Source organism: Mastacembelus armatus, chromosome 21 (assembly GCF_900324485.2).
Source record: "Mastacembelus armatus chromosome 21, fMasArm1.2, whole genome shotgun sequence".
In the NCBI taxonomy this organism is placed as follows: domain Eukaryota; kingdom Metazoa; phylum Chordata; class Actinopteri; order Synbranchiformes; family Mastacembelidae; genus Mastacembelus; species Mastacembelus armatus.
This window is the reverse complement of record NC_046653.1, coordinates 26731500-26756529: the sequence shown is the minus strand read 5'-3', so window position 1 is coordinate 26756529 and position 25030 is coordinate 26731500. Positions and strand designations below refer to the sequence as shown.

Below are 25030 nucleotides of genomic sequence, written 5' to 3'. Positions count from 1 at the left end.
ATCCAGCTTATTCAGACTACATGTGAATTGAAACCAACCACGAGGATAATTTTTTAGATTTCTAACCAACTTCTCTCAGATGGAAGAAGCCTCTTGGATGAGTGGTGAAACGTTTCTGCTCAACAAGTCCACTTGCCATGACTCAGCTTCTAGATAATTTCACCTGGATAACTGAGAATCTTCACAGGCAGCTGGTTTATGACTTTGACTACAGCCCATCACGTTGGTGAAGACAAAAGGAAAAAATTAATATACTGTTTACTTCTAAAAGTTGAGATCATCACTTGAAATCACGCAGGATTGTGAAGGGAATTTGGTCCCTCCAAAACCTGAGACCTACTAAAAGAATTTCACATTGCTTGAGACTGTGGTCAGATCAGTTAATGTTGTCTTAAACACCAAACCAGGAGGACAGTTTATCAAACAATCTGTGCTAGAATAAGTATGCATCAAAGTGCTTGGGATGTGTCTTGCAAAGTAATGATCCCATTACCACCATGTGTCTACTGTTGAATACTCACGTTTTACACAGGTCCGTTGATGAGGAAGTACACAGAGGCGGCTGGGGTGGTTCAGCTGATTATAGGTTTTATTCAAACTATACAGAGCGCTCTGGAGGTCAACCCTCATGGGACACACGGAGAGATCTGAGCTCTAGGCGAAATCTATAGAATGTATATACCTTGTAACTTGGTCACCGCCCTACATGGCAGTACTTTTCCACAAAAGGAATTCGGACCATTACCATATATGGAGTTGTTATTCCCTTTACCTTCCCTCATAGTAAAGACAGTGAAGCGCGGTGACCCTGTCACGTGTCTAAACATATAGGATTAAACTATACTGCAATACTAGTCACAGAGTGTGTCTGCATTCCCACACTACCCAGGGTATTCTCATTTCCAGGGCTCATATGTGTGTCAAGTACCTTTTGCATGTTATTGACAAAAAGAGATGCTCTCTCTGTAGTTTTACTCTGAAAGTCATTTTTTGCAATAACTCAACTTTTTTGTGAGTTCCAAAGTTACAACTGTAGATGGTGTCCTAGTTTTCCTAAATGTTGTTGTTCTCCCTGTGCTCTTCATACTTTTTACATACACCAGGATACTTATAATATAACATATAACATAATATGTTATTACAGCTGTAGAGAAGTCAGGAGAAACGCTGCACAGACCTGTTTACCTCACTTGATGGTTTTATTCAACTATGTTTTTTTGATAACATATGATGGTATTAATGTTCGACTCGAAACTGATTTCCCTAAAACTGCACGTTTAGTAATGACTTTACAGTTAGTTGTGTATAATCCTCTATTTAATCCAATTATATATGGACTAAAAATGAAAGAAATTTATAAACACCTCAAGAAGTTGTTCTCTCAGGGTAAAACAAACTAATTTCATCAACACTGATTCCTTATTGTGAAAGAATATTGTAGAGATGTGATTTGTCTGATCACTGGAAATAATTTAATGTCAGGACTGGCATGACTTTTAACATAATTCTGAAAAGTTAGAGCATTTGCCTGACACAGTGCTGTACAATGGTGGACCCATCCAGGGAGTCTACAACGGATCTCTCACCGGTTCTATGATGTCATTTGTGGTGAGGGACCAGTCAGACATGGTCGAGAGAATTATTGCATGTAAATATGTTTCAGGCAGAGAGAGACAGATAAGGTCTAATTTAGTTATAGACATACAGTTTTGTTGTAGTTTTTTAGTAAAATTTTGAGTGTACTCTGTAGGACAGATGTGAGTCCAGGAACACTGACCTTTTGTTTAATGTTCGTCTTCCACCACTGGAGTAGGATAGTTTGCACTGAGATTAATATTCTTACAGAAGATGCAGATAGGTCCAGTGGATCCCAGTACATCATCTTCCATCTGAAGGGAGCTGTGAGTTGAAAGAAAAGAGAAGTTGTAGTTGGACTGGGATAAAACTCCATGGTGAATGTTGTCCATGCACCTTAGAATGCATGCCTCTGCCAAGGCCTCCATGCTCCAGGGAGTAGTCTGTCAACCAGCCGAAATCCCCAACCCCAGCACTGGCAGAGCAGGCGACTGAGGCTGCACACCCCACGTGTGGGCAGTGAGCGAGTTACGCCGCTGCACAGGGGTGTAGCGATCGCAGGGGAATGGGGTTCATGCCTACATGCCAGGGGCATGTCAGCTGTCCTGATATAAATCCTGGGAGACAACCAGCAGCAAGAACTTCAGAACTCGACACACCGGACCCCCAGATTAGCGATGGAACAAACAAGGCCACCGTGCCACGTAAATAAAAGGTGTTTAACCTTCTGGGGTTCAAGGGGGTTTTGGGGCCCTGGACAAATTTTGACATGCCCTGACATTTGTGCTTTCTTCAGTTGCTTTTAAACATATTAATGGATAAAGTCTGATAACACTGTAATCAGCACAAACTGGGATACAATAATATGTGAGCAGCAAGTTTATACATGTTTGTGTTTTGAGAAAACAGCGCTTATGCATGGTTCGTGCAAAACTACAATTTTTAAGTCACTGAAATAAGACCATAAAACACATACAGACCATTAGTTCACAAGACTTTTAAAAACTGGATCTTGTAGCCAAAAGTGTTTGCCTCAAAATGATGTGAAAATCATTTTGTTCGCTCATACACAGAAAACAATACACTGATTAGACTTTTCTAAGGCCCTTTTTTTGTAGAAAGGGCGTGTGCAAGAAGGTGTGCCTGATCATGAATAATCATGTGATTCACCTGAGAAGACAAAGACCCACATAATGAGCTGCATAATGAGCCTTTCAGTTAGGAATGTGGCTGAGAGAGAATTATATCCTCCGCTGGGTCCAATTGCTCTTCAAAATGCAAATGTTTGTCCTCTGATGAGAAAGTAAACTATTTGTCGCTGTGTAGAACCATCCAAAATGCCTCTTCACCCACGTAGCGTGCCATCATCCAAACATGCAGAAAAGGTAAATAAACTCTATGATGAAGCTTGATGTTTTATGCCATTTCTCAGGGGCGTGTACATAATTACCTGTCTCCCCTCAGATCATTTGCATATTTACAGTGCGCTCAGTGTGAGGCGGGATCACATTATCTATAATGAGGTTAGACAGGAGAAACCGTAACACTGCTTACTTTCATACATACTTACTTTCAATCTTGTTTTCATACATAAAAAGAGATTGTTTTCGACTTGAATTGTTTTATTTAAAAGTAAACATTTTAAGCTCTCTATACATATATTTGTCATGTCTTTGAGGCAAGTATTCACTGAGATTCAGGTAGTTTTATTTATATGTCTGTGAAGAGAGATGACAGAGAAGACAGTGAGCACACCCTGTCTGATTTCTTTATTGAACAAAAGCACAGAGTTTTGTTCTTATTATAAATGTATACAAATAAAACTAGACCCTTAACACACGCTTCTACAATTAAAATCTACATCATGCTGCCTTGATATTTTACCAAACATTTAAAAAAAAAAATGTTTTTAACAGCTTAGCTCCAGATGTATTGCAGATTGTCAATAGTTCTCTTCAGTCAGGGCAGTTTCCCCAGGCCTTAAAAACTGCTGTTATAAAACCTCTTCTTAAAAAGCCTAATCTAGATGCTTCAGCAGTAAGTAACTACAGGCCAATATCAAATCTTCCATTTTTGGGAAAAATTATTGAAAAAGTAGTTTTTCAACAAATTCACAGTTTTATGGTGCAAAACATCTTTTTAATGCACTTCAGTCTGGATTTCGCACACACCACAGCACTGAGACTGCACTTATTAAAATTTTAAATGATTTATATTGGAATAATGATGAATCCAAAACCTCTGTTTTAGTACTACTGGATCTCAGTGCTGCATTTGACAGTTGATCATGATGTGCTGCTTGATAGACTAGAAACGTGGGTGGGAGTTACTAGCATAGTGTTAAATTGGATAAAATCTTACTTACAAGACAGAGACTATTTTGTCTCACTTGGTAAGCGGTAAGTCTGAGCGAACAAAAATGAAATGTGGGGTTCCTCAAGGGTCTATTCTTGGTCCTCTCTTATTCAATATCTACATGCTGCCCCTTGCTCAGATTATGGAATACTACAACATTGACTACCATACCTATGCAGATGACACCCAACTTTATATATCAGTATCATCTCATGATTATAGTCCTCTAATTTCATTATGTGAGTGTATTAATCAAGTCAAAGAATGGATGCGCCAGAATTTTCTCCAGCTCAATACAGACAAGACAGAAGTGATTGTTTTTGGCCCCAAAAATGAAAGGTCAAAGGTCATTGCTCACCTTGACTCCATGTCATTGAAAGCTACAAATCAAGCCAGAAACCTTGCTGTAATCATTGACTCAGATCTGAATTTTAACAACCACATAAAATCCATCACTAAATCTTCCTATTACCACCTGAAAAACATTGCTAGAATAAAAGGTTCTCTGTCTAAACAAGATACAGAAAAACCTGTTCATGCATTTATCTTCAGTAGGTTAGATTATTGTAATGGCTTGTTTAGAGATCTTAGCAAAAAGTCAATCAGGCAGCTGCAGCTAATCCAGAATGCTGCTGCTAGAGTCCTTACAAACACCAAGAAACTGGACCATATCACACCAGTTCTCAGAGCACTACACTGGCTTCCCGTTAGTCAAAGGATAGATTTTAAAATCTTATTGCTAGTTTATAAAGCACTAAATGGTTGTGGACCAAAACATATTCAAGATGTATTAGTTCCCTATGAGGTTGCCAGACCACTCAGGTCATCTGGGACAGGTCTACTGTGTGTTCCCACAACCAGAACCAAACAAAGTGAAGCAGCATTCAGTTACTGTCCTCCTCACTTGTGGAACAAACTTTCTGAACCCCTGAGGTCTGCTCAAACTGTCAGCTCATTCAAATCAGGACTGAAAACACTGTTGTTTACTGCTGCCTTCAAATAATTGTTCATCCTTGTTTTCTTAATGTGCTTTTACATCTTATTTTAATTTATTTTATTTGATTTAAATGTATTTCATGTAAATGTCTTTGTTTTTAGATGCTCTTTTCCGTACTTTTAATGTAATTATTTGCCTTGTAAAGCACTTTGAATTATGTAGTGTATGAATGGTGCTATACTAATAAATTTGCCTTTTGTCTTTATCTGTACGATCAAAACTGACAGAGTAATTGAAGTTTTCCTCAGCGTTATCAGGATTATTTCACGCATTCGTCGACCCCTTATGGTTAACAGATACTGATGAAAAGGTTTGGCCTTTGGTAATAGGGCAGGTTGTTGCAACACTAAATTTGCTTGCTTGTTGTTCCCATACACATATATCTGGTTGCTAGTGTGATGGCTTAGATGTGTGGGCAACACTTTGTAAAGACATGACCTATGAGAAAGAAATAGTGAGGCTAACAGACCTGCATATGCCTGTAGAGTCGAGTCTGTAAAGTCTGTTTGGCTCATCATCGAATGTATGGCTGATTTTTCCTCGCCAGATGGTACCACTTTCCCTCTCCCGACAATAATGTGTTGGACATTTTATAACCCAGTAATAGTAATTTCAACATTGTTCTCATCTTGTTTGATGGATGCAGATCAATAATTTGGCCCTTTGCAAACACAGTAACATCATTTCCACATGCAGTGCACTGAAAAACCCAGCAGGTCCCAATCCTCATTAAACAGGTCAAACAACAACCTTGGATTCAAGCCTCCAGAGTTTGATGAAGTTGTTTACATGTTAGTCAGTCTAGGTGGAAAGTTTAATGAGATCCATGGAGGATGAATCAGTCTGATAAAAAATATTTCACAGGGTCCAACAGTTCTCTCTCTGAGGTTTGGACATGAGCACTCAGTGAGTTTGAAGATCAGGTAACTGTGAATGAACAAGAGAATCCAAAACTTTTACAATCTTCAGAAGTCAAATACCTCAGTTTTTAGTCACATATTCTTGTTATATGAAATATCTGTCTCATAAATCAGTGTCTTATATTTCACTTTCCCAATGGAAGAAGATTTGAATGTGACATATGTAGTTTTTGGTGGGCATATAGAAGTTCACAAATACAGATACCTTTATTTTATGGTTGTTTTTACAGTTTATATTCTAATAATATGCAGTAATTCTACTATTGTGTACCTGATCTGGAAACACAGAGACCTCCATGAGCCTATGTACATTTTCATTGCAGCTTTGTTACTGAACTCTGTTCTTTACAGCACTAATATCTACCCAAAGCTACTGATCGACTTCTTATCTGAACAACAGATCATATCTTATCAGACCTGTCTGGTTCAGTTTTATATGTTTTACACTTTAACAAGTTCTGAGTTTTTACTGTTGGCAGCCATGGCCTATGACAGGTATGTGTCTATATGTAAACCTCTGCAGTATCCAACTATCATGAGGAAAAGAACAATCAATGTCTTTCTGGCTTTATCTTGGCTTGTGCCTGCATGTGAGATAATGGGATTAACAACACTGATTACTAATCAAAAACTCTGTAGTTTTACTGTGAAAGTCATTTTTTGCAATAACTCAATTTACAAACTTTTTTGTGTGAGTTCCAGAGCTGTAACTGTATATGGTGTCTTTGTTGTCCTAAATGTTGTGGTTCTCCCTGTGCTCTTCATACTTTTCACATACACCAGGATACTTATAATATGTTATCACAGCTCTGGAGAAGTCAGGAGAAAAGCTGCACAGACCTGTTTACCTCACCTGATGGTTTTATTCAACTACTTCTTTTTAATAACATATGATGTTATTACTGTTCGACTGGAAACTGATTTCCCTAAAACTGCACATTTAGTAATGACTTTACAGTTAGTTGTGTATAATCCTCTATTTAATCCAATTATATATGGACTAAAAATGAAAGAAATTTATAAACACCTCAAGAAGTTGTTCTGTCCGGGTAAAACAAACTAATTTCATCAACACTAATACCTTATTGTGAAAGAATATTGCAGAAATGTGATTTGTCTGATCACTGGAAATAGTTTGTCAGGATGTGTTTAGTTTCCTTACACACAGTAAAGAGCATTGTCAGCTTCAATAATGTGATGACTGATCAGTTTCTGCCAAATTCCATCTTTCCTGTTGTGAGTCCCACATTTCTTTTTTGTGTTCACCTGTCAATCAGCAACCCATTATCATGACCTTCACATTAAAGTGGAATATGTGCAGTGTTAATGTTTGGCTTCTAGACTCTGATGCTGTTGCTGCCCACAAGGAAACACTGAGCTTCACTCAGCAGAGTGAGGAGAGAAAATATTATAAGGTTGATTTTTCTAAGGATCTTGGAGAAGCTGCCACAGTTCTTCTGTGGGTTCAGGCTGTGATCCCAGACTGAGTTCATAATGCTGTGTTCAGGGCTGTGTGGGGGCCACACTATCTGTTAAGCACACAAAAATGTCTAACACTTTAATATTCTGGTTTAATTACAGTGCATTTTCACTGTGGCATTAGCCTGACAACCTTATGCAACAGTAAGTGTTGCCATTTTTGGTCAAGGTGAGCAAAGCAAGTTAAGTCAAATTTAGCCAAATTATATCACGCATTTCCTAGCTCTGGTGTACTCTTTGTATATGCACAACATTTACTGTACATAATATACTAAATTATGGAAGATAAAAAGGTACTACATATAGAAACACATAATAGAAGACTAAAAATGTATATAAGAAAATACTAATGGAAAAGCATCAATAATATTAATTCTGAAATAAAGTTTTAAAACATGTAAATACCAAAAAAACCAAAAATATGCAGAGAAGTATTTTACTGAAAGAAGATACATCTCTGCCTCTGTTTTTCTGTCCATGGACAGTGAATACAGTTCATCCATCCATCCATCCATCTTCTTCTGCTTATTTGATGCTGGGTTGCAGGGGCAGTACCCTATGCAGGGAGACCCAGACTTCCTTTTCCCTGGACACTTCCTCCAGCTCTTCCGGGGGGAGACCGAGGCGTTCCAAGGCCAGCCGAAAGACATAGTCCTCCAGCGTGTCCTGGATCTTCCACGGGGCCTCCTCCCGGTGGGACATGCCCAGAACACCTCCCCATGGAGGCGCCCAGGAGGCATCCGGAACAGATGCCCGAGCCACCTCAGCTGGCTCCTCTCGATGTGGAGGAGCAACGGCTCTACTCCGAGCTCCTCACCCTATCTCTAAAGGAGCGCCCGGCCACCCTGTGAAGGAAACTCATTTCAGCTGCTTGCATCTGAGACCTTGTCCTTTCGGTCATGACCCAAAGCTCATGACCATAGGTGAGAGTAGGAACATAGATTGACCAGTAAATCGACACCACAACAGACAAATACAACGACCGCATTACTACTGCCGATGCCCGAATAAAAATAACTCCAAGGTTTTTTACAGTAGTGCTGGAGGCCAGGGCTATGCCATCTAGAGTAGCTATAATTTTAGAAAAGTTATTTCTGAGATTTTTTGGCCCAAATATAATGAGTTTAAAAGTAAAAAGTTACTGGTCATCCAGGCCTTTATGTCAGTTGGACAGGCTTGAAGTCTGGTTAACTGGTTTGTGTTAACAGGTTTAATAGATAGATACAGCTGGGTGTCATCTGCATAGCAGTCGTAATTAATAGAGTGCTTCCTAATGACATATCCTAAAGGAAGGATGTACAGGATGAACAGAATCGGTCCTAGCACAGAACCTTGTGGAACTCCATAATTAGCTTTTGTTCGTGTGGAAGTTTCATCATGGACATGAACAAACTGGAATCTGTCCGATAAATAGGATTGGAACCATTTTAATGCTGTTCCTCTGATACCAGTCACATGCTCCAGTCTCTGTAATAAGATGTTGTGGTCAATGGTGTCGAATGCAGCACTAAGGTCTAGGAGTACAAGTATAGAAACAAGTCCATTATCTGAGGGTAAGAGAAGATCGTTGGTAACTTTTAACAGTGCTGTTTCTGTACTATGATGTGCTCTAAATCCTGATTGAAAATCTTCAAATAGTTCATTCCTGTGTAAGTGGTCTGATAGCTGCTTAGCAACAGCTTTTTCTAGGATTTTAGAAATAAATGGCAGGTTGGATATTGGTCTATAATTAGCCAAGACTCCTGGATCAAGACTAGGCTTTTTGAGTAAAGGTTTGATTACTGCAGTCTTAAAGGCCTGTGGTACGTAGCCTGATACTAGAGATAAATTTACCAAGTCCAATAAAGATGAGTTCATTAATGGCAGGGTGTCTTTAAGCAGTCTAGTCGGGATGGGGTCTAAGAGAGACGTTGATGATTTCGCTGAAGCAACTACTGATGTAAATTCAGAGAGATCTATGGGAGAGAAGCAGTCTAAACATAACTGAGGTCCTACAGATGATTCAAGAGCTACTGTAGTAGAAGATTCATTTATTGCAGGTATAAGAAGCATCTGATGAATTTTATCTCTAATAGTTGTGATTTGTAAAGAAACTCATAAATTCATCACTGCTGAGAGCTAAGGGAACACTGGGCTCAACAGAGCTGTGACTTTTTGTCAGCCTGGCTACAGTGCTGAAAAGAAACCTGGGATTGTTCTTAATTTCCTCTGGTAGTGATGAATAGTATGCAGTTCTGGCTTTACGGAGAGCTTTTTTATATGTTAGTAGATTGTTTTTCCAGGCTTGAAAAATTTCCTCTAAGTTTGTGGAACGCCACTTCCTTTCCAGCCTTCGTGATGCCTGCTTTAAGGTACGAATATATAAATTATACCATGGGGCTAGTCTTCTCTGATTCACTAACTTCTTTTTCAGAGGGGCCACAGTATCAAGCGTTTCACGCAGTGAGGTTACAGCGCTGTCAACAACATGATCAATTTGGTAGGGAGTGGGATTGAAGCAGCTGCCCTCCACTATGTTTATACTTGGCATAGATGTAAATAAAGATGGAATCATTTTCTTAAATTTATTAACAGCGTTGTCAGATAAACATTTACTGTAGTGGAATTTTCTTCCAAACGCTGCATGATCCATCATTTTAAATTTAAAAGTTATTAAAGAATGATCTGACAAAATAGGATTTGGGGGAAAAACTATTAGATGTTCAATTTCGATGCCATCGGTCAGAACAAGATCAAGGGTGTGACTGAAACAGTGGGTGGGTTTATTACCATTTTGAGTGAAACCAATTGAATCTAATATAGAATTAAATGCAATGTTGAGGCTGTTATTTTCAACATCTACATGAATGTTAAAATCTCCCACTATAATGACTTTATCTGATCTAAGCACTAAATCAGACAGGAAGTCAGGGAATTCAGTTAAAAACTCTGAGTAAGGGACAGGTGGACGATACAAAATGACAAGTAGAACTGGTTTTTGTGTTTTCCAGTTTGGATGTGAGAGACTAAGAGTGAGGCTCTCAAATGAGTTATAACTGTTCTGAGGATGAAAGTTTAATAATAAGTTTGAGTGGAAGATTGCAGCTACTCCTCCACCTCGACCTGTGCTTCAACGAACATGACAGTTTTTATGACTGAGGGGGGTTGATTCAGTCACACTGACATATTCATCCTGCTGTAACCAGGTTTCAGTAAGATAAAGTAGGTCAATTTGGTGATCAGTTATCAAATCATTTACTAACAGAGATTTAGATGAAAGAGACCTGATATTTAATAATCCACATTTGACAGTTCTGTTTTTCTGTTCAATAAGCCATCAGACCCTGAGCCTGAGCTCAGTGGCTCCACACTTGCTATTGGGTGTTGGGACATGAATTACACCTGTGTCCCCCCGAGTTGGTTTATTTGAAGAGATCAGTTAGTAGCCTATTGAAGATTCTATACTTTTATTGTTTCCACAGCAAAACAGATTACATGAGCAAATACAGTCAGATATATCTGGAGTTCTGTGGCACTATTTCTAATGCATGCAGCCACAGAACTGAAAACAAGGAAACACACGTGTTTATATAGTCTGATTACGCCCTTCTCAACTGAAAGTCTTGCTGCTCAGCTCGTTCCCATATGGCCTTTACATCAGTATATGCTCAGTAATATTTCACTTCCCATACATGGTCTCTACACCAGTGATTACAATAATTCAATCTTTTATCTTTGACCCCTCACACGGGGCTAGGCTAGCTGGCTTTTGTTCAAAGGTGCAGAGCCGCGCTTCCCAATCAGTAATCCTCGCCTCCAAAGCTACCAGAACCTTACACTTATTACAGGTATCATTATCACTAAAGGAGGCAGAGGAATAACTAAACATGTGGCACACCGAGCAGAAAAGAGAGCGACAGGGAGCAGCCATGTTACTAGCTAGCTAAGCTAAGGGTAACGAGCACTAAGCCAGGAAATAGCAATAAATACCTGTCAAAATAGAAAGGTACTTGACTAGTACCAGAGTGTAGCGGTTAATGAATTGTTTAGAGAGTTTTGTTAGTTTTTAGGTGTGTTAGACTAAAGCTAGTCTGTTGCTAATCTGTAGATGAACTATACAACACACACAACATGACACGTTTGCAATAGGAAGTGATTCACTTACCCGGAAACTCTGAATGCAGAACCCAATGGGGCGGGACTCACTGTTGATGATATGAAAATACCATGAAATAAAGTTAGCGGATTATCCACATTCAATTGTAACAACGTCAGAGAGAACGGAGGTGACACTGTAAAACAGTGTGACTCCAGAAACTGTGCTCATCATAAATTCTCATCATAATATGGTGACTAGTTTGCTAATTTCACCAAATCCGACCCAATGCGTTGAGAATGTTTCTGCAACCTCAGAGGATCCAGAGGCTGCTACAGTGGACACCAGGCACGATGGGTGTGTCACTTCATGGGCATCCTTTCTTAACCAGATTCCTCCATCACTGTGGGGTCAGGGAAAAAATGGACTCATGAGACCACATGACTGTTTTTGTCCTTTTCCCAAAGCCTAATCTTTTTTTTCCCTGGCAAACTGAAGCCTATTATTTGATTAGCCTTACTAACAGGTACTCCATTATCCCAACAACAATGTGTTTTAACCCTGTAACAGTCATTTCAACATTGTTCTCAGTTGTCTTGTTTGATAGATGCAGGTCCATAATTTGGCCCTTTGGAAACACAGACCCAGCATGTCCTAATTCTCAGTAAAACAGGAGTAACAACAAACTTGGATTCAGGCCTCCGAGTTTGATGAAGTTGTTTACATGTTAGTCAGTCTGGGTGGAAAGTTTAATGAGATCCATGGAGGATGAATCAGTCTGATAAAAATATTTCACAGGGTCAAACAGTTCTCTCTCTGAGGTTTGGTCATGAGCACACAGTGAGTTTGAAGATCAGGTAACTGTGAATGAGTGAAAGACTTTAATACAGGAGACAGTTTACGGTCTTCAAGGTGAACTTTTTATTCACATATTTCTGTTATATAATCTGCCTATCTACTCATTGATATTTTATATTTCTTTTTCCCAATGGAGGAAGATTTAAATGTAACATATATAACATTTGGTGGGCATGTGGAGGTTCACAAATACAGATACCTTTATTTTATGGTTGTTTTAATAGTTTATATTCTAATAATCTGCAGTAATTCTACTATTGTGTACCTGATCTGGAAACACAGAGACCTCCATGAGCCTATGTACATTTTCATTGCAGCTTTGTTACTGAACTCTGTTTTTCACAGCACTAATATCTACCCAAAGCTACTGATTGACTTTTTATCTGAACAACAGATCATATCTTATCAGACCTGTCTGGTTCAGTTTTATATGTTTTATACTTTAACTGATTCAGAGTTTTTACTGTTGGCAGCCATGTCCTATGACAGGTATGTGTCTATATGTAAACCTCTGCAGTATACAACTATCATGAGGAAAAGAACAGTGAGTGTCTTTCTGGCTTTATCTTGGCTTGTGCCTGCATGTGAGATGGTGGGATTAACAACACTGAGCGCTAATCAAAAACTCTGTAGTTTTACTGTGAAAGTCATTTTTTGCAATAACTCAATATACAAACTTTTTTGTGTGAGTTCCAGAGCTGTAACTGTATATGGTGTCTTTGTTGTCCTAAATGTTGTGGTTCTTCCTGTGCTCTTCATACTTTTCACATACACCAGGATACTTATAATATGTTATCACAGCTCTGGAGAAGTCAGGAGAAAAGCTGCACAGACCTGTTTACCTCACCTGCTGGTTTTATTCAACTACTTCTTTTTAGTAATATATGATGTTATTACTGTTCGACTGGAAACTGATTTCCCTAAAACTGCACGTTTAGTAATGACTTTACAGTTAGTTGTGTATAATCCTCTATTTAATCCAATTATATATGGACTAAAAATGAAAGAAATTTATAAACACCTCAAGAAGTTGTTCTGTCAGGGTAAAACAAACTAATTTCATCAACACTAATACCTTATTGTGAAAGAATATTGCAGAGATGTGATTTGTCTGATCACTGGAAATAATTTAATGTCAGGATGTGTTTAGTTTCCTTACACACAGTAAAGAGCATTGTCAGCTTCAATAATGTGATGACTGATCAGTTTCTGCCAAATTCCATCTTTCCTGTTGTGAGTCCCACATTTCTTTTTTGTGTTCACCTGTCAATCAGCAGCCCATTATTATGACCTTCACATTAAAGTGGATTATGCAAATTGTTCTGAAGAACATTATACTCACCTGTAGTGAGTACTCATACTCATGCCAGTAGTGTCCAGTCCTCTTGATTTTATCCCCACAAGATTTTTGATTGAGTTATAGGACTGTGTTGGTCCCCTCCTACTGTAGGTTTTTAACAGTTCATTGTTAAATGGTTGTGTGCCTGACTATTTCAAAACTGCCTGCGTTCAACCAATTCTTCAGAAACCAGGGCCTGATGGTTCTATCTTGGATAACTATCGCCCAATCTCCAAGCTCCCTTTTATTTCCAAGGTCTTGGAGAAGACCGTTTGAAAGCAATTGCTTGATGCCCTGGAACGTAAAGGGCTCTACATACTCCGTGAGAAGCAAGAAATCTGTTCTCGCTCCTAAGTTTTCTCTCAGCCCTGGCTTGGGAGTTCTCGCAGCTTGTTCTCGACACATCATCTGGTCAGAACTTTTTTCTCAGAAATATGAAGTGGGCGTGGTTAATGGGGAAATGTTGTCTTTTCACTTTTTCTGCTTGCGGTTGTCATAGCAATGGATAGTTTTGAGGAACAGCTGCCAAAGGTGGTGAAGAAGTGTGAAAATCTTTATAACACATCTTGTAAGGCATATAAAGACACAATTGGCTAATAATTTGTGGATAGAGGATACGTTGTGTACAGCGGAGCGTGTCTGTCATAAAACATGGCGATATCCGATATCTGTTGTGTTGTAGTTTCTGTCAGATTCCCACAATGCTTAGCACGCATGATGTAAGCTGTAGTATCAGGGACCTCCCAGGAGTTTGGCAGTTGAGTTTCTCGTGGAGTATGAAATGTCACGAGAAAATGAACAAATTTCTCGCTTCTCGTGGAGTATGTATCAGGCTTAACTCTGCCTTTGAAAAGTTTCAATCTTGGTTTTGTCCTTCTCACAGCACAGAGACAGTCCTCCTGAGTGTCTGCAATGACGTCTTATTGACAGCAGACTCTGGCCTTTGTTCAATTCTGATGCTGCTGGATTTGAGTACAGCCTTTGACACAATAGATTTTGGAATTCTTGTAGATCGACTGACACATTGGGCCGACATATCAGGAGTGGCTCTAAAATGACTTTCTTCATACCTATCAAACAGAAATTTTGTTTCCTTAAATGATTTTTTGTCTTCCTTCTCTAATATAATGTAGGGTGTACCCCAAGGGTCTATTCTCAGTCCATTACTATTCTCTGTTCATATGCTCATGTCTCATTGTCATGTTTACACCTGAGTGGTTTCCGTTTAGTTACATTGTCATCGAAAATAAAATTCTTACAGAACAGTGTATTTATGTGTAACTTATGGTTCTGAAAATACCAGAAAGGACTGCCAGCCCTTCCAGATTTTCACATTATCAAATCTGGCCCTCTTTGAAAAAAGTTTGGACACCCCTGCCATGTGGGATGCTGCAGAGGTAAAACCTGTGTATATATTATATACATTTGTATTGGGTTTTGCGTGGAGTATTTGTTTGATGAATTTTTCTTTTGGTCATTGTGGGTGTATAAATAGATATATAAAAAGAGAACACAGGTTGGTGGTGATTTCGTGTTGGGTTGGTTTAAGGATTAAATGGGGGTGTACATAGTGTGCATCTTTTGTACTGGTTCAGAAACGCCCAAATATCGTATATGCCAGGATAGAGGCCTGGCTGGCAACCCCTGAACTGAAAAAGGCCAGACGATCACAACATGACTTTTCTTTCTCCAAACCTAATCTTTATTTTCCCTGGCAACCTGAAGCCTGATATTCTATTAGTGTCACTAACAAGTAGTCATTTCATTTATGAAACAGGAAAAAATAAAAGCAGCAGTGTTACAATTAATTGGGCCTGTCTCTGGTCCTTTACTGTGGTAAAAACTGGTTTACAGCAGGTTCCTGTTCTGCGGCACAGAAAGGAAAAAATCACAAACACAAACAGAGACACAGGAAACCCAAGCAAAAACACATTCTTAAAACACATGCATACAAACAGGACTGTTCAGGACCAAGACAGTCAGTGATCACAGCTGGAGCTTTCAAGCAGAAACTGCCTATGTGCTTTTTTGAACTGTGGGAGAGGAAGTCATTGTCCTAATGTGATGAGGAATAGTATTCCAGACTTCAGTGTATCTTATTTTGATTCTTGCCTATGTACTTTTAACTTGTCTTTTATTTCTGTAAAGCACTTTGAATTACTCTGTGTATGAATTGTGCTATATAAATAAACTTGCCTTGCCTTGCCTTTAGTGTATGTGAGAAAACAGACTTTTGGCAATAACTGTTTTTGAAAGCAGGGACAGGAAGTAGTTCCTGTGGCCCGGTCATGTCCTGTATTTACTGTCAGAATAAGAGCAGTTACAGCTGGTAACAGAAGTTTGCTTTTTATCTGAAAATAAATATTAGTGGCATGACTTTTAACATAATTCTGAAAAGTTAGAGCATTTGCCTGAGACAGTGCTGTACAATGGTGGACCCATGCAGGGAGTCTACAATGGATCTTATGGGCTCTGTTGTAGAGTCTAGCAACCGGTTCTATGATGTCATTTTGTGATGAGGGACCAGTCAGTCATGGTCGAGAGAATTATTGCATGTAAATATGTTTCAAATAGAGAGAGACATCCATCCATCCATTTTCTGTACCTGCTTTTTCCTGAATCAGAGTCACGGGGATCTGCTGGAGCCTATCCCAGCTCTCTCTCAGGTGGAAGGCAGGGGTACATCCTGGACAGGTCAAGCGAGAGACAGATAAGGTCTAATTTAGTTACAGACATACAGTTTTGTTGTAGTTTTTAGTTAAATTTTGAGTGTACTCTCTGTAGGACACATGTGAGTCCAGGAACAAACCAAGATATTTATAAGTTATAGTTGAGAGTGGCAAAAACTACTGAGCTAGACATAGATAAAAGTTTCCTGGGTGAGTGAAAATACATACATTCTGTCTTCTTTACATTGATTGTAAAATAATTATCCCTCAACCAGTTCTGTAGATGACAGTTTGGGGTTTATAATATTGGGATTTGAATCAGAATAATATGTTATAGTGTCATGTGCATATGGTAAACAGAATAATTATACACCAGAGGAGGATCGTTAATACTGAGGAGAAAAAGTAGCGGGCCTAGAATACTGCCTTGTGGCACACCCATTTTGCAGTCTAAGGGCTGAGATTTAGTGTGACCAACTTTAACAACCTGTGACCTATTAGACAGATATGACAAGAGCAGTTGTATGACAGATGAGGAAAAATGAAATGATACATTTCTTTAACAAGATCTGATGGTTCACTGTATCAAATGTTTTCTGAAAGTCAGTGAATACAGCTCCTGTGACAGGAACATTCTAATCCGCATAAACTGTGATATTCTCTCCTGGATCTTTGAGATTCTGTACAATGTAAGGGAGGCAGTATTCTCTTGATCCAAGGTAGTTTGCTGTGCCGTCCTCTTGTTTTTTGGACGGAACTGAATTTTTTACAGACTGTACCTACTTTTGTACGAAAATGTACTAAAAGTTGTTCAGGATTCACTAAGGACAATTCATTACTCCAGTCAATGTTACTAATTTCAGCATTGAACTGGAATAGCTTTGAATTTGATATTTTTGTAATAGTCTGAAGACATGCATGGTGTCTAGCAAATTTGCATTTTTTTCTAATGGTGTAAATAACAGAGTGATCAGAGATTGCAGCATTTATTACTCCAGAGAGTGCAAATTTAGAACAGTGATTTATAAAAATTAGGTCAATAACTGAACTGTCTGTTTTTACAGTTCCAGTGGGATCTTTGATTAACTAAGACCGAGCTTTGTTGCCAGTGCTTTCAGTGATTTGGATGAGTTGTCGTTCAAGTCCAAATTAAAATTACCAACGACAACTAGCTCTTTTGTCCTGACTGCTTTAATTAGACTAGAGTTGAGAGAGATAGGTATTTGTATTACTGTTTGGAATATAGGTTTGGAATATATAATCAACATAGACAGCAACACCACTACCAATTTTATCAATACAGTCTTATAATAACTTTAAAAAATTACAAAAAGTGACATAAAAGTGTTTGAGTCTGGCCCAGTTCAATGTTTCCAATAAATAAAAGAATAAATACCAGCAGTCTGTACAAAATCAAACGATATCAATCCATTTCTATTGAGTTTCACCCACCACTGCAGTAGGATACTGTGCACTGAGATTAATATTCTTACAGAAGACACAGATAGGTCCAGTGGAGCCCAGTACCATCTAAAGCGAGCTGTGGGTTGAGAGGAGAAGTAGGCTCCAGGGAGCAGCCCGTCCACAAGCCAAATACCCTGACCCCAGCACTGGCAGAGCAGGCAACCGAGGCTGTGCACCTCATGCATGGGCAATGCGCGAGTAATACCACTGCACTGTGGCGCAGTGACCACAAGTGAATCGGCTTCAGGTCCCAAGCGTCACTAAAACAGATCTAATCTAATCTTGGTTTCAGGGACCAGAGTTTGATGAAGTTGTTTACATGTTAGTCAGTCTGGGCGGAAAGTTTAATGAGATCCATTGAGAATAAATCAGTCTAATAAAAATATTTCACAGGGTCTAGCAGTCCTCTCTCTGAGCTTTGGACATGAGCACTCAGTGAGTTTGAAGATCAGGTAACTGTGAGTGACTAAGAGAGTCTAATGCAGGAGACACATTTGTACAATCTTCAGATGTTTAACACCTCACTTTTTAATTACATATTCTCATAAATCAGTATTTTGTGATTGACTTTCCCAATGGAGGAAGATTTAAATGTAACATATATAACATTTGGTGGGCATGTGGAGGTTCACAAATACAGATACCTTTATTTTATGGTTGTTTTAATAGTTTATATTCTAATAATCTGCAGTAATTCTACTATTGTGTACCTGATCTGGAAACACAGAGACCTCCATGAGCCTATGTACATTTTCATTGCAGCTTTGTTACTGAACTCTGTTCTTTTCAGCACTAATATCTACCCAAAGCTACTGATTGACTTTTTATCTGAACAACAGATCATATCTTATCAGGCCTGTGTGGTTCAGTTTTATATGTTTTATAATTTAGGTGGTTCTGAGTTTTTACTGTTGGCAGCCATGTCCTATGACAGGTATGTGTCTATATGTAAACCTCTGCAGTATCCAACTATCATGACAATAAGAAGAGTCAGTGTCTTTCTGGCTTTATCTTGGCTTGTGCCTGCATGTGAGTTTGTGGGTCTAGCAACACTGACTGCTGATCAAAAACTCTGTAGTTTTACTCTGAAAGTCATTTATTGCAATAACTCAATATACAAACTTTTTTGTGTGAGTTCCAGAGCTGTAACTGTATATGGTGTCTTTGTTTTCGTAAATGTTGTGGTTCTTCCTGTGCTCTTCATACTTTTCACATACACCAGGATACTTATAATATGTTATCACAGCTCTGGAGAAGTCAGGAGAAAAGCTGCACAGACCTGTTTACCTCACCTGATGGTTTTATTCAACTATTTCTTTTTGATAACATATGATGTTATTACTGTTCGACTGGAAACTGATTTCCCTAAAACAGCACGTTTAGTAATGACTTTACAGTTAGTTTTGTATAATCCTCTATTTAATCCAATTATATATGGACTAAAAATGAAAGAAATTTATAAACACGTCAAGAAGTTGTTCTGTCAGGGTAAAACAAACTAATTTCATCAACACTAATACCTTATTGTGAAAGAATATTGCAGAGATGTGATTTGTCTGATCACTGGAAATAATTTAATGTCAGGATGTGTTTAGTTTCCTTATACACAGTAAAGAGCATTGTCAGCTTCAATAATGTGATGACTGATCGGTTTCTGCCAAATTCCATCTTTCCTGTTCTGAGTCCCATATTTCTTTTTTCACCTGTCAATCAGCAGCCCATTATCATGACCTTCACATTAAAGTGGAATATGTACAGTGTTAAGGTTTGGCTTCTAGACTCTGATGCTGTTGCTGCCCACAAGGAAACACTGAGCTTCACTCAGCAGAGTGAGGAGAGAAAATATTATAAGGTTGATTGTTCTAAGGATCTTGGAGAAGCTGCCACAGTTCTTCTGTGGGTTCAGGCTGACTTAGTGTCATCTGTCTCTTCATGTGATCCCAGACTGATGTTGAGATCAGGGCTGTGTATTACTGTAATTGTATTTACACAGTGATACAAAACAACAAAATGGTGAAATAAATAACTAAATGAATAAAACATTTGCATTCAGTTGAATAAAAAATGCAGGCAATGTTGTCATGTCATGCACCAACAAATATAGGATGAGTCAAGGGAAAGACATAAGTATTAAAAGTAGTAAATGCAACTAGGCCCTTCAGATACACAGTCAGCCTCCAGGGTCTGTTCACTATCTATTCCAACACAGTGTGTTCTGACTGCAGTTCTTCCTCCACCAGCTGAAGTACAGTTAAAAGACTATTCAGAAGGTGTTCTAACATATGTAAACAAAGACCCTTATTCGCAGATTTTTCCTGAGAACCTAACTAATAATTGTTTGTGGAAACCCCTGCAATTTCACGGAAACCACAAATATTTAGGGTTTAATCAATAAAAACAGGAATTTATAGGCATTTTATTGACCACATCCAAAATTTGCGTGGTTTGGGCTCTGGCAGTCTCGCCGTGGGTTCGGGCTCTGTCAACTGGAGCTGGGCAAGACACAGCCGTCTTGCCTTGGAGAAGGGGACCAGCAGGTCTCTACACACCTCCAGCATGGCATGCAGGGAAGGAAAAAGGCTCAACAGTCCCCTCACGTCTTCCATCGGTGCATTGCGGACGGAGTGCTGAAGCACCCACGCCTGCTGAGCGCACGAAGCTAGAGCCACCGGGTAATCCTCGGAGATCCGGAGGACGAGCCGAAAGGCGCGGAGGGACCCCAGAACACACTCCTCCTCTCGCTCTCTTCTGTCATTGTCCGCTGGGTCCTTGGCTGGTTGGAGCATTCTGTTACGCCGTGTGTTGGTGAAGGAGGAGAGGAGAGGACCCCAAGTGCTGGACAAGTTCTTTATTAGACCCGGACTGACCAGGCTCAGGCAGAACACATATATCTCTGCAACTCGGCGGGCAGGCAGGTAACAATCTCTGAAACGCTCCTCGAACATAAGAGACACAAATGTTAATAGTCCAACACTCAATAAAGGAAGACGGGATACAAATAGACTCAGGACAGAACTAATTAACACAGGTGAAGCTAATCTTAACTGATGAACAAACGAGACACAAAACTACCTATGATCAACATAGGTGAAAAACAGAAACAGACAAAATAAAAGTCCATAAACCGGAACTGAAAATCTAACACAACTCCTCTTATTGAACAGAAAAACAGAACAGTCAGATATAGATTATTAAATATTAGGTCTCTTTGGTCTAAATCTCTGTTAGTAAATGACTTGATAACTGATCACCAAATTGACTTACTCTGACTTACTGAAACCTGGTTACAGCAGGATGAATATGTCAGTCTGAATGAATCAACCCCCCTCAGTCATAAAAATTGTCATGTTCCTCGAAGCACAGGTCGAGGTGGAGGAGTAGCTACAATCTTCCACTCAAACTTATTAAACTTTCATCCTCAGAACAGTTATGACTCATTTGAGAGCCTCACTCTTAGTCTCTCACATCCAAACTGGAAAACACAAAAACCAGTTCTACTTGTCATTGTGTACCGTCCACCTGTCCCTTACTCAGAGTTTTTAACTGAATTTCTAGACTTCCTGTCAGATTTAGTGCTCAGTTCAGATAAAGTCATTATAGTGGGAGATTTTAACATTCATGTAGCTGTTGAAAATAACAGCCTCAGCATTGCATTTAATTCTATATTAGATTCAATTGGTTTCATTCAAAATGTTAATAAACCCACCCACTGTTTCAGTCACACCCTTGATCTTGTTCTGACCTATGGCATCGAAATTGAACATCTAATAGTTTTTCCCCCAAATCCTGTTTTGTCAGATCATTCTTTAATAACTTTTGAATTTAAGATGATGGATCATGCAGCGTTTGGAAGAAAATTCCACTACAGTAAATGTTTATCTGGCTATGCTGTTAATAAATTTAAGAAAATGATTCCATCTTTATTTACATCTATGCCATGTGCCAACACAGTGGAGAGCAGCTGCTTCAATCCCACTCCCTACCAAATTGATCATATTGTTGACAGTGCTGTAGCCTCACTGCGTGAAACGCTTGATACTGTGGCCCCTCTGAAAAAGAAGTTAGTGAATCAGAGGAGATTAGCCCCATGGTACAATTTACATATTTGTACCTTAAAGCAGCATCACGAAGGCTGGAAAGGAAGTGACGTTCCACATATTTAGAGGAATTTTATCTAGCATGGAAAAACAGTCTACTAACATATAAAAAAGCTCTCCGTAAAGCCAGAACTGCACACTATTCATCACTAATAGAGGAAAATAAGAACAATCCCAGGTTTCTTTTCAGCACTGTAGCCAGGCTGACAAAAAGTCACAGCTCTGTTGAGCCCAGTGTTCCCTTAGCTCTCAGCAGTGATGACTTTATGAGTTTCTTTACAAATCACAACTATTAGAGATAAAATTCATCAGATGCTTCCTATACCTGCAATAAATGAATCTTCTACTACAGTAGCTCTTGAATCATCTGTAAGACCTCAGTTATGTTTAGACTGCTTCTCTCCCATAGATCTCTCTGAATTTACATCAGTAGTTGCTTAATCGAAATCATCAACGTCTCTCTTAGACCCCATTCCGACTAGACTGCTTAAAGACATCCTGCCATTAATGAACTCATCTTTATTAGACTTAGCCTGATACTAGAGATACATTTACTATGTACCGCAGGCCTTTAACCTGTTAGTCCTCCATCTACAGTGGGCAGGAGAAGAATTTTATGTCCAGATATATCACCAAAGATCGTCGGATAAATTTGAATAACGATTGACAAAAGTTATGCCGAATAAAACCTTCACGTCTCACGGTTCGAATGGTATAAAGCAATTTAGGATTGAATTATCACAGCGACTACAGTTTCTTAATATTTAACAGTACAAATACAGTAAAGTAAGCTGGTTCTTACCTTTTCTGCCATCTGACTTCATACATGTACATACACATGCAGTGTCGCATGCCATTTTGTTCGTTAGAATCCATAGAACATAGTGCACCCATGTTTTAGTCAAAAAGACATATTATTATACAGTAAATCCATAAACCATCGTCCTCCTCATGAAGAGCGGCTCCTCCAGCACTACTGTGAAAAACCCTGGAGTTATTTTTGACCAGGACATGTCCATTAATCCTCTGGGGTCTGACGGGGTTTTGGGACCCTGGACAAATTTTGACATGTCCTGACATTTGTGCTTTTTTCCAGTGTCTTTTAAACATATTAATGTCTAAAGTCTGATAACACTGTAATCAGCACAAAATTGGCTACAATAATATGTGAGCAGCAAGTTTATACATTATTGTGTTTTTGAGAAAAAAGTGTTTATGCATGGTTAGTGAAAAACTACAATTTTTAAGTCACTAAAATAAGACCATAAAACACAAACAGAACATTGGTTCACAAGACTTTGGAGACCTGCATGTTGTAGGCTAAAGTGTTTACTTCAGAGTGCTGTGAATGTCATCTTGTTCACACATTCACAGTAAACAATACACTGATTTGAATTTTCTAAGACACTTTTTGTCCAGAAAGGCCATATGCAAGAAGGTGTGTCTCAGGATGAATAGTCATGGGATTTACCTGAGAAGACAAAAGACGCACTCAAAGACCAGACAAAGACGCATAATGAGCCTTTCAGTCAATGTGCCTGAGAGGGGATTAGTGCAGCACAATACAACACAATGAGGAGCCAAACGTTTGTCATTTGAGTTAAAATCAGTGTTTTTACTCTGAGGACAAGCTAAACTATTTGTCTCTGTGTGGAATATAAGGAGCGCTTCTTCACCTGCATAACGCACCATCATCCATCCTCAGAAATAACTTTTCTAAAATTATAGCTACTCTAGATGGCATAGCCCTGGCCTCCAGAACTACTGTGAAAAACCTTGGAGTTATTTTTGACCAGGACATGTCCTTTAACTCATATAAAAAACAAATCTCTAGAACTGCCTTCTTTCAGCTGCGCAACATTGCCAAAATTAGGAACATCCTGTCTCAAAATGATGCAGAAAAACTAGTCCATGCATTTGTTACCTCAAGGCTAGATTACTGTAACTCATTACTATCTGGCTGTCCCAGTATCTCCATAAAAAGCCTCCAGTTAATCCAGAATGCTGCAGACAGAGTCCTGACAGGAACTAGCAAGATCCGGAGCTAGCTCCTATATTAGCTTCTCTTCATTGGCTCCCTGTAAAATACAGAATAGAATTTAAAATCCTTCTACTCACATATAAATCCCTTCATGATCAAGCTCCTTCATACCTTAAGGACCTCATAGTACCATATTATCCCAATAGACCACTTCGCTCAAAGAGTGCAGGTCTACTTGTGGTTCCAAAAGCAGAATGGGAAGCAGAGCCTTTAGCTATCAAGCTCCTCTCCTGTGGAACCAGCTCCCAGTCTGGGTTCAGGAGGCAGACACTCTCTGGACTTTTAAGGTTAGACATAAAACCTTCATTTTGACAAAGCGTGCTCGCTCTCTCCCTCTCTCTCTGTACCTTCTGCAGGTGTCCCTGGTCCTGGAGCTGTATATCGCTGATGTGCAGTTACTGGCCCCACCAACCTGCAGTTGTCATGATCCGCAGTCTGGACTTCCTGTTTGTTTTATTTTGGAGGATCATGACAGGAACCGGTTGGGTTGTTTTCAGTTCCCCTGATTTTAGGATTGCTTTCACCTGCGCCTCGTTTTCTCCACGGGGCCTCTTATACACCTGGTTGTGCCATTGGCATTTGCCAGGTTGTGTGCCGCCAACCTTGAGACCAGCGGATACAAACATGTTCTCTACTTTGTGCTACACCGCCGTCTTGACGTGGGACTTTATGACTCCTAGAACTTCAGGAACAAGGTCACAGATAGGTTTTCAGTGTCGCCTGAACTTTTTGTTCTGAACTATTAGTTTGTGTGTCAGGAACTTTCTTTGAAGAGGAATCTTGTGTGGAAGTTCCTTTGGAGTGTCCTGCCGGGACTCAGCTTTGTTCCAGGCGGTTGGTTCAAGACTGTTCGAGATCTCATTCCCGGGGAGTGAGGTTCTCCCGTGCCTGTTGACAGTTCTTGAGTTGTCTGATGTGTTTTTTGTACTCCTTTGTCCTTACCGTGTATAGGCCCGGCTGTAACCACTCTGCATTGACAACTGACTCGGAACGTCAGCCCCATCTGCTGGTCATCAAAGATCTTTTCAAATTGTGTCAATAAACAACCCTTCACTTCTAATTCTGTGTCTTTTGGTGATTGAAGTCTCCTCCGTTACCAACCCATGACAGCAGTGTCTATTTGTTGTTCCATTAGTTATGCTGCTATAGGCCTAGACTGCC

At 39.3% G+C, this 25030-nt stretch overlaps 3 protein-coding genes across 3 annotated transcripts; all 3 read left to right on the top strand.

Annotated features, from left to right (window-relative positions):
* Positions 1–5983: 5983 nt before the first annotated feature.
* LOC113123691 (olfactory receptor 11A1-like) lies at positions 5984–6910 on the top strand. The gene has a single exon (XM_026295925.1). It carries the CDS (start codon positions 5984–5986, stop codon positions 6908–6910), a length of 927 nt encoding a protein of 308 aa, XP_026151710.1.
* A 5479-nt stretch (positions 6911–12389) lies between these two features.
* LOC113123190 (olfactory receptor 6N2-like) lies at positions 12390–13316 on the top strand. The gene has a single exon (XM_026295010.1). It carries the CDS (start codon positions 12390–12392, stop codon positions 13314–13316), a length of 927 nt encoding a protein of 308 aa, XP_026150795.1.
* Positions 13317–18306: 4990 nt separating this feature from the next.
* Positions 18307–19206, top strand: LOC113123712 (olfactory receptor 6N2-like; the record flags this gene model as incomplete). The annotated part of the gene is made up of 1 exon (XM_026295953.1): positions 18307–19206. A coding segment is annotated over exon 1 (900 nt), but the record flags the coding sequence as incomplete, so codon positions are not given.
* Between the last annotated feature and the right edge of the window lie 5824 nt (positions 19207–25030).